Here is a 10,844-nt window from a genome sequence, read left to right as displayed (position 1 = left end):
GCTGGGGTCGTTTGACCCCAGTACTCTTTCCTGCCATGGCAGGGGGTCGGACTAGATGATCTGCTCAGGTCCCTTCCAACCCTAGAAACTATGAAACTATGAAAACTGCTCCCCTTCAAAAATTTTCACAAGCAATTTTTGCTTACACAAGTTGGCATATTCAGAAGAGGCTTACTGTGAAGGATCTCCTAATTTATCAGATTCATAACATTGATATAGAACTGAAAGTTATGCAGCTTTTGGCCTAACATATACTAAGTCTTTGCAACAGACGTGTGTATTAGTGTCCCACAGTCAATACCATTAAAAATAATAAATATACATTGGGCATTTCTATTTCTTGCATGTCAATTCAAGTGCTAACCCAGATGCACAAAATAATTATTGCAAAGTAATTTACCACAGGTTTGACCCTATAGTAAATTTATTCCTCAGGAAGGAGCAGACTGCCAGCCTTCCCAAGCTGGCTACCCCAAAATAGGTGTTATTACAGTGGCAAACCACTGAGTGGCAGACGAGCCCTTCTCCACTGAGATAGTGAAGTGGACATGCACAGTGTCCTGCCTGAGTAGACGTTTTAAGGGGTCACTTTACTATACATTCAAGTTGTTTACAATATAATAAAGCTGGGCATCATGTCCCCACTGCAATTTTACTACGTACTGGGCATGTCTGTACGAGATGTTGACTGTGCAGTTGCTGAAAAATACTGCACAGTAGCACATCATAGCACGGACAGTGCAAACAGGGTACTGCGCAGTATTATGAAGCTACAGTGCAGTAGCATCACCTAAAAGACATTTGCCAGCACTACGGCACAGTAACTCCAGTTACAAGCACTAAATAAATGCGCAGTAACAACTGCACAGTAGCATCTCGTGTAGACATGCCAACTATGGTCAGTTAGTATACACTGCATCTCAGCTCTTGAATTACACTTTTCTATCACTGATGAAAATTTTACATCAGTGTTTTCTGCAGCTGTTGTTTAGAACAGTATGTGAAAGTTAGAGAAGATAATCAAAGCTAAACATTTCAGTTTAAACAGAACATTTAGAACCACCTAAGTTTCTTTGAGCATCTCTAAAGCTTATGTTAGAGATCATGAAAGTGACATTAGTACTTCCAAAGTGTAGATAATTATTTCTAGTAATATTTTAGGTAGTTTTAGCTGCTTTAAAAAAAGAAAAACAGACTTTTGTTACCAAATCAAGCCGTGTAGAAATGCAATACATTTTTAAATGGTGGGAAAGCTGTGATTATAAATAGGAGAGAATTTATCCAGCCCTTTAAATTAAAACAGATCTATCAATTAAAAAAGTGTGCAGCAACAAAGTATTCTTTCTTGGGATAAACCTTCTCTGCCATAACCAAGCAGCAATTACCTTGTTCAATCATTTTAGAAACCCTCCCTTTGGGAAAGATTTGATAGGCCAGGAAACAGTAAAATAATCCTCATAAAGGAGAAATGTATTTCTGAGGCAGAGCTTCATGCAGTCAGGTTGAGACAGCTGTATCAGGAATCTAGAGGCAGCTAGAACACAGCACACTGCTGCAGGGCTAGGTCATTCTGGGGTAAGTGCACTTTGAGACCATGCTCTACGATTTAAAGTGTTGACATATGGCTCTAGTGAATGCAAAAGTGAGCAATCCCCACACAGAGATCTCTTTATGTCAGGCACAGTCACACAACACTGGCAGTAAGCACTCAGGCCAGTAGAAAACTAGAACTCTACAACTGAAAAATGTTGATTGTCGGCAAAGCAAGGCAGCAAAGAAAACCTGCGTAATGACTTTCACAAAATGATCTTAAAAAAAACCCTGTATAGGTGCCATGAAGTGTAAGTGGTAGTTTCATATTACTACATTTCCCTTTGTTAACCATCATATGCACTAGCAGTTAAATATTGTGGCTCATATTAACACTGAACAGGTTAATAGCTTCAGATCAGAACACCCACAGGTAACAAGCAACAACCAGAAGTGAAGTAATTTGACAAAGTCAAGGTCCATCTCTTCAGCTGGTTATAAACAATGCATTTATCTGAAACAATTTTTACAGTATGGATTGGAAATATGGATTATAGAATACTTTGTACTTGGTTCACTGGATTTTAATAACATCACTGAAATAAATCCCTCATAAGCAAAGCAATTTAATCTCACCTGTGAACTTGAAATTCACCATTTACAAACCTATGAAGAACTCCAAAAGTTAAATTAGGGTGCTTTTGTGCTGATTTTTAGCCAAAAACCAAAGCACAAAAGATTACAGCAATTATCAGGAGACAACAGCAACCATAGCTAATTAATAACAATTTTATATTGTTGATTATTTAACAAGTTTCCAGTTTGCTTCAAAGTCTTATTCTCACCATTGCATGAGTAATGCCTTAATAGAATTGTCCTGGCTTTCTGCTTTGCATCACAGTGCATGAGATATTGTATCTGAAAGTTCACCTCTGTGTTTGATTCCCACAATGTTTTTCATTTCAGTGAAAAAAAAATATCAAGTTACAGGAACCTCCCTCTTGTCTTCTGTGTTAACGGATATGACTGAATTTGTGAATTCAGCATAAGAACCTACTCCTGTATATCCTTTCAAAATCTTCAGTATTTCCTAGCTTCCAACACTGATAGAAATTGCAAACATTACTATTAAATGCATAAAACTTTCTTTCTAGAAAGAAGAGAAAAGATTTACCCTCTCTTTACTTGTTAATAAGCAAGTCTACTTTTCCTTGAGAGACTATACAGATTTTAAAAAACAGCAACACCACAATGCTGTCTCTTGTCTACCATGACAAACTGAAAATGAAAAAACCTGATGCTGCAGCAAGAAATTATGTAAATGACAAAGTCCAAATGCCAAAATGAATAAACAAGTTATTTAGACAAGCACACAAATTTCAGTTCTCAAAAGCTCACACTTCAGTTTGTACAAAGCATGCAAAGTTCTCTATCTTGCAAAACAATGCTGTGCTTGAACTACTGTAGACAGGTAAGGTACAAAAGCACTCAGGACCTTTCACGTAATGAGATTAAAACACCTCACACAAACATAAAAAGAAATGTTGTGCCTTTATTGGAATGGTGTTAGATTTTAAATACACCAATTTTGATAATCTGATTATTTGGTTTTAATTAGAAATGACACTACAGAACTGCAATACTGGTCCAACAGTCTGGTCTTTACTTTTTTTTTTTTTTTTTAAAGCAAGAAATTGAATGAAAATGCACCGAGTAATCAGAAAGCACTAGCAGGCATTGGTTAATCCAAGATACTATCTTCTTAGTTCCAAAAACACTTGCAAAGTTGCATTGTATGGAACCCAGAATTCAGATTGGTCATAATTTGCAGTAACTAGAGTCACATGAGTAAACTTTCATGTGGACATATTTTTTAATTTACCTTAAAGTTGGTCATTGGTATTTTTCCTCAAATATTACATTTTTTTTCCTTTAATTGATATTTTTTCCTCAAAGTATAAAAAAGTATGAAATATAAACAAGCTTTTGCATTGTACCCAGGTCAGGGTACAACTGAAGCATTAGAGAGAGCCGAGTATCTACACACCGTCAAATTCCATCAAATCTTGGATAATTCATTAATATACAAAATATTAGGGCACAGAAAGAACTAAAACCCACTTCTTTGTTTGTTACGCACAGGTTCAAATATTCAATCTAAAGAAAAAAAAAAAACAAAAAAAACTTATAATCATTTTGGCTTTCCACTACAGCCGCATGTTGAGACACTTATTAAAATATTCCTGTTTATTGTGTTTGGTCTTTTTTTTTTTTTTTCTTATTGTCAAGTTATGATAATCTTCTTAATACCATTCATCCAGACAAACAAGTAATCAGAAACTCTCTCTTTTTCCCCCACCTCCCATATCCCTGACCCCTCTGAGGTCAGCTTTAAGACATGACTCCAAACACTGGGTTGTGACGACAGATGCTAGGACCAATCTCTTCATAATCTTTTTTGGTGTGGCATACTTGGTAGAACTCAGGCTGGAAAAAGAGGAAACAAGTAATCAAATACTCTGGTTACTTGCTTTTTAATATTAAATTAATCATTAGGAAATAGAGAAATACATTAAATGAGGAAACCCTGAGTTTAGCTTTGATTTTCAGCTAACTAAATCCATACAACGAACAGTATATTTTGCCATAAAGTCCCCCACCCCAGGGCTTAGTTGGCTAACATGTTATTTTCTGTAACCTAGTCACATTCCCCTCCTCATCCCTTTTATGTTAGCCCCTTGCTCAGGCGCTCTGTATTTCCCTACTGACTTTGTCATTTTTTGGTCCAGGACTCTTAACATCTACTAATAAAATTCAATCTGTTCTTCAATAAGCACAATCATTTACAATAATGTAACATTGAGTTTATTTGCTTCTTCAAACCTTTAAAGTCTCTCCTTGTACTTGAAATGGTTTGTCCCTTCGAGTACCGGTAACTCCCTAATTACAGCAATAGGTATCAAGCATCAAGGAGAGATCAGAGCTTCAGCTATATTCAGAAGGTTAAAGGTAATAGGTTTTACAGCCAACTTACTGTGGAAGCCAGCATTGATCCTCCAAACCAAACTGCGTATCTTTGCATATGGTGTGTTATGACTTGTACATCAATAGGTTTGGGCTACAAAGAAAGACAAAATATACACATTACTAATAAAAGCACTGTTGATGCTAGTAACAGCATATATTTTTCCTGAAGCATTTTAGTGTCCATAATATAATAGTTTTTTTTTAAAATGTAACACGTATATATACACTTCATTGCTTTGTCTGCAGAACCAAAAGGTTAGACATATATTACTCCTCAAAACAAGTCTTTAAAAAAATCAGTTTTAATTGCAGGTGGTTGGTTCCACCAATTTAAACAAATGCCCACCTGTGCAATTTACAACCATGTTTTTAATTACAAATAAGATACCCAAACTGCATGAGCCTCTTCCCCGCTACATCCATATACAACATGCAAACTGTAATCCATTTGGAGTGGTTAGAAATGAATACACTGTTTGGTGTATTCATTGCATAAAATTGACTGCATTATATAAAATAGACAGCATATGCATTAACTATCTTAGCATTTCTAATCATGGCTAAATTTGGATTTCCTATAGAGAGATTAATGGATGACCTTTTGACCAGAAACAATATGTTCAATATGATGCATTTTTAAAATGTGGAAAATTGCTCCCCACATCTAGCAGTGGAAACCAGAATGATGAGCAAGGTTTTGAGAGAGTCTCTTGTTTCCAATAGCTGACTAAATAGTGAAGAGAACACAAGCTATGCAGGTATTCTAGGTCAGACCATAATTGCTCTGTATCAAGACAGCCGTGGTTGAAGACTCAACCTCGCATACTAAGGAAATGGTGGAGGCGGCTTCACTGTAGCAATGTGTTGGCATGTCAAGGAGAGTTGTGCATCCCTACAAGCCAACATCGGCACCCAGAGTGGACAACTACAGACCCTCTGGTTTAAAATCTGTGGGGAACACAGCACAGGAGTTACAATGGTGGGAGTCTACTACAGACCTCCCTTCCAGAATCAAGAGATTGGCCAGGAGTTCACCAGGGAATTGGCTGAGGCTGTACGCTCCTGGTCCATGGCTGTCCGGGTAGTTGAAGTCCCCTATGACATCTCATGGGAAGAGTGCTCAGCCAAATCCAAATGGTCGCAAAGCTTCCTCATGTGCTTGGATGAGCTCTATCTGACTCAAGAAGTCTACAGGCCAACAAGACGCAAAGCGCTGCTTGACCTGGTACAGGCAACCAGGGATGACCTAAATCAGCAACCTAATGATCAAAGGAAAGCTGGGTGACAGTGACCATGAGCTGATCATCTGCACCATCCGCCAAAAAGCTGTCAAGTCAGTCAGCAGTACAGAGGTCCTCAACTTCAGGAGGGCTGACTGTGACAAACTCAGGAGACTTGTCAGTGAGGCCCTAAGGGACCACAACCCCAGGGGGAGGGGAGTTCAGGAAGAGTGGCTGCTCCCCAAGGGAGCAATCCTAGATGCACAACCTAAGGCTATTCAGTCTCGAATGAAAGGCATCAAGAGAACAGAGTAGCCCCCTCGGCTTAACAAGGAACTAGCGGTCCTCCTGCATCTAAAAAGACAGACCTAAAAAGGATGGGATCCACCTCCAAGGAGGAATACTCTGCACTGGTCCAGACCTACAGGGAGCAAACCAGGAAAGCCAAGGCTGTGATGGAACTCCAACTACAGACGAGAGGGACTTGGGGGTCAGGACTGACCACAAGATGAACATGAGCCTGCAATGTGATGCTGCTGCTAGTAAAGTGAGCAAAACCCTAGCTTGCATCCATAGATACTTCTCAAGCAAATCCCGGGACATCGTTCTCCTCTCGTACTCGGCCTTGGTGAGGTCACAGCTGGAGTACTGCAGCCAGTTCTGGGCTCCACAATTCAAAAAGGATGTGGAGAAGCTTGAGAGAGTCTGGAGGAGAGCCACGTGCATGATCAGAGGTCAGGAAAACAGACCTTATGACAAGAGGCTGAGAGCCATGGGACTCTTCAGCCTGGAAAAGCGCAGGCTCAGGGGCGATCTGATGGCCACCTATAAGTTCATAAGGGGCGTTCACCAGGACCTGGGGCAACATTTGTTCAGAGCGCTCTAAGGGACTACAAGGTCAAACGGTTATAAACTCCTGCAAAACCATTTCTGGCTGGACATAAGGAAGAAATTCTTTACCGTCTGAGCCCCCAGGGTCTGGAATAGCCTGCTGCTGGAGGTGGTTCAAGCACCTACTCTGAACGCCTTCAAGAGAAACCTGAATGTTTTTCTTGCTGGGATCCTGTGACCCCAGCTGACTTCCTGCACCAGGGGCAGGAGGCTAGACTCAATGATCTTGAGGTCCCTTCCAGCCCTAATGTGTATGAAATCTATGAAATCTTTGAAATCTTGACAGAGCAAAGACACCAAAACACGCTGCTTGACTAGCTGAATGTCTTTCGTGAGCCAGTCTTGTTTGAAACCCTCCAGAACCCCAAGCCTTCCATTCCCATCTTACTAACCTCTTCTCATTTTCCTCAGGTTACCACAGGGGTGGAGAAAATACCACCTGTGGGCTGGATCCAGCCTGTCAATTGATTCTATCTAGCCCCTGGCTGCCCCCATAAGGCTCTGCATGGGCCCAAGTCCTGCATGCTGTGCTCTAACCTGCACCTGCCCTGCACCTGCTGATGGCACTACCCTGACCCTGGTCAACAAGCACAGCTTCCCAGCAGGGATGCTCCTGCCACTGCCCAGGTACTGCTCAGCTCCCCCTGCCTCCAGCATATCCTCCTACTCCTCCTGGCCCTGCTGTAACGCTCCAGGAAGCAGGCAGTGTAGGAGAGCGGTGGCAGGCGGGGGGGGGGGGGCTGTAGCTGGGCAGCTTCTGCAGCAGCGCACAGGGCTCCAGCTCCCAGCTGCCTTCCACCCACTTGATGCGATGAGCAGCCACATGCAGGTGGCTAAATAAATGGAAGGCAGCCCTGCCAGGAAGCTGTGCATGCTGGCCAGGGCTAGGGCCAGGGTGGAGCTGTTGGCGGGCACAGGGCCGGTGAGGGTGGGAGTGCAGTGTGAGCTGCCTTGGGCAAGGCTCAGCCCTATGTGGAGTGCTACAGAGGTAGCCACAGGCCAAATATGAAGGTTGGCAGCCTGCACCTGCACCAAACTGCTACATGTGCCCCCGGCGCTATCATCTCTTCCTTCCCCCCACCCTTGCCCAGCTCCCAGGAGCTAGCACACAGGCAGCCCCCCACACAAACCCCCTCCCAGCACCCTGAACACACTGCCCCCCGACACAATATACAAGAGTAAGATTTTATTTTGAGCCATTATGCAAATTGCACACACTATTCAAAGAAACAAAAATCAGGAAAAAAATATTTTTGAAATAAAATTAAAATACATTATAGTAGATGTTTGCTTTTTAATATTCACTTTGTTTTTTTTATCTATAATTTGTTAAAATTATATGTTCTGAAAGATGCTGTTTGCACAGCCCTCGACAGCTCTCCAAAACTCATTTAGTGGCCCACCAGCTGAAATAATTGCCTATCCATGGGTTACCATGTCCATTTGCCAAGCCCACCTTTCTGACCCTCTGAATCAGTCCTGTCCCCATTACTTTCCAACTGAAACTTTCCTTACTATTCAGTCATTCTTCCTACCTGACCAGAGGTACATGCAAGCCACATCCTATGTCACACAAGTATGCAATGTCAGAGGGGTAGCTGAGGGAATCTGGTATTTTTCTGACAAGCAGTCTTGATCAAGTTCAGCTACATCATTCAAAACCATGGGATAACAGGGCACTTTTACACACACTCCAGGGCTGGGGTGTGGGGCAGCACTTTACCTAGGAGTGGCACCAAGAGCTGCTCTAATTAAAGCGCCGTCGCGTCTCCTATATCAGCATCCCCGTACTTTAAAATGACAGTGGGAGCACTAAGCCCCCACCCCCATTTTTAAGCATGGGGAGGCTGATACAAGATGCAGGAGGCAGCTGGAGCACAGCAACTGCCACTCTCCAGCAAACTCAATTAACCGAGTCTGCGCTGACGCACTGGAATTCCAGTATGCCAAAGCAGCCTCCGCGCTAGCGTGTAGGCACCCACAGAATGTAATTTTGAAACTTTGTAAATTGCTTATGTGAGATCCCATTAAAACATGCTAGAGATATTTAGAGTTTAAGGACAGTAATTCAGCTAAAAGAACTCAAATGATATCAAATCCTATGGAGTCACCGTAGTTCAGTTGAAAAAAAAAATTGCAAACACTATTTGAACTAAATGCCACACACCCTTAAACACTATCTTCAAATTGGATCCTAATAATAGTTTGAAAAGAAACCCTAAAAACTTCCTGAAATAAAATGACTTCAATTTTTTTTCTGAGCTTCACTATCTGAAAAAAGAAGCAAAGGCTGGATCAGTAATCAAGTGACAGACACAGAATTTTTCTTAAACACTGAAAGTTTTCCAAGTGTCCTCTCACTATCAAAAGTAAACCTTATCCTTATATTTAGAGAAGACTTTTAACAATCATGGAAGCAGCTGGGTTTGGGGGTTTGGGTTTAAGCTGTGGAAGCATGGGAAAAAGCATTCACCACCTGCCTTCAGTACATGGATTGTGTGCTTACTTCCTAGCATAGTCTCAAATCCTTACAGTATATGGATCTTTGCTAAATTACCCTAGAGGATATTCATAATAAAAAGTACTTTAGTTCACAATAACAAAGTGCCATGGCAGTAATGCTGCTTGTTATATTTATTTCAGTCCCAGATTTTCAAGTACAAGGCAAAATGAGAGGCATACGTAAGTGCACATGTTGAACCCTCTGCAAAGAGAACTAACCTTCAGTCTGCCACCACTTAGCTCCTCGCTGAGTTTCAGCCTGGCATCAACAGTTCTTTTCAAGTCTCGTTGTAAACGGCGACCAAAGTCCCTGAACATGGTTGACCCTCCAGAGAGGACAATATTCTGTATTGAATATGCATACAGAAATAAGTAGTTAGAAATAATAAATTTTAGTGAGAAATTAGTCAACAGCCTTGGAAACTAGGCTTAAGATAATTATACAGGCAACTTCTGTTTACAAGGTAAGATCCCAACATATTAGCACTTCTGATTATCAGGTCCTTTAAAAAGGTAAAAGTATCAAGAGGAGCACTTGAAAGTACTCATCTCCCCTAGAAATTTAGGCCCTCAACATTTAGTCTGTTCTGGACTTGGTTCTTCAGCCTGTGTATAACTATTTAAACAGAAATGAATTAAATAATAAAAGTTTTAAAATACCAAATTTTTTAAAAGTTGAAGTGCAACAAACACTCAATAGGGGCTGTCACAATGAAACAAGGTCAACTGCTTAAGAGTTTAAGGAATTCTCTTCAGATTATCATCTACTCTTCATCTCTTTTCTCCAGTTCTACCTCTTTGTAAAAATGGAACTAGAACCCCAAAACACTGCAATCCGTCTACACGTTCAAACTTATTGCACACCGATTTCCAGCAAAAAAGTGCATATTTTCTTTGTATTCAAGAAAATATGGTACCTTTGCAAGATGGAGCCATTTTTAGTGAAACAGGCAGTGAATTATTCTATTTCAATGGAAATATATTGCTGAATTTATAATATCAATATAAAACCAAACAACTACACATCTGTATCAAATACAGGAACCATAGGAATTGGACTAGGGGTGCACTGATAAAGATTTTCTTGGCTGATATCAGTAGCGATCATTAACCAGCCATTTTGGCTGATACCAATCCAATAATCGATTTGGTTACATGCCACGCTAGAGGCTGCTGGAGCACGCCAAAAAAGAAAATGGTTCATGTCAGTACTCTAAAATGTACTGACATAAATAAACCATTTTTTTTTGGCATCCTCCTGCATCACATGCATTGAATGAACTTTAGTTCAAGCAACACCACCACCATTTTTAAAAGTGGGGATGCTTTTAAGCAGGGCAGAGCCAAGCAGAGCAAAGGCAGATGCAGGCTGCCCACTGTGGGCTCAGGACTTTCCATTCTGCTGCCTTCACCCAGGGAGCCCCATGCTGACCACGCACCCCCTGCCCACCCAACAGAAGGGGCCACAACTTGCTGCCCCCATTGCTGCTGAGCAGACAGGGGGCATGCAGCTGGTGTAGGATTCCCAAAGGAAAGGCAGCAGAGTGGAGAGCCCTAAGCCCACAGTGAGCTATCCACATGTGCCCCATGCACAAATCTGAGGGGTGCACATGCCCCCCACGCCTCACCCAGGGGTGTGCACCATGGCGGGAAACCCTCCCCCTCCCCCCCCCC

The 10,844-nt window shown here is 41.5% G+C and overlaps 1 protein-coding gene across 1 annotated transcript in view; it reads right to left on the bottom strand.

The window, feature by feature from the left end:
- Positions 1–3,062: 3,062 nt before the first annotated feature.
- The window catches only part of ACTR3 (ARP3 actin related protein 3 homolog), a 33,065-nt gene continuing 25,283 nt past the window's right edge, over positions 3,063–10,844 (bottom strand). Inside the window, exons 9-11 of the mRNA XM_019522521.1 lie at positions 9,390–9,515; positions 4,565–4,648; positions 3,063–4,017 (exon numbers count right to left, since the gene is read on the bottom strand). Of these exons, the coding sequence (XP_019378066.1) occupies positions 3,922–4,017; positions 4,565–4,648; positions 9,390–9,515 (306 nt within the window). The 3' untranslated portion in view covers positions 3,063–3,921. The remainder of the gene's footprint in view (positions 4,018–4,564; positions 4,649–9,389; positions 9,516–10,844) is intronic.

Source organism: Gavialis gangeticus, unplaced genomic scaffold, assembly GCF_001723915.1.
Source record: "Gavialis gangeticus isolate Ggan-Ray unplaced genomic scaffold, GavGan_comp1, whole genome shotgun sequence".
Taxonomy (NCBI): domain Eukaryota; kingdom Metazoa; phylum Chordata; order Crocodylia; family Gavialidae; genus Gavialis; species Gavialis gangeticus.
The sequence above is the reverse complement of the archived record's forward strand: the minus strand, read 5'-3'. Positions and strand labels throughout refer to the sequence as shown.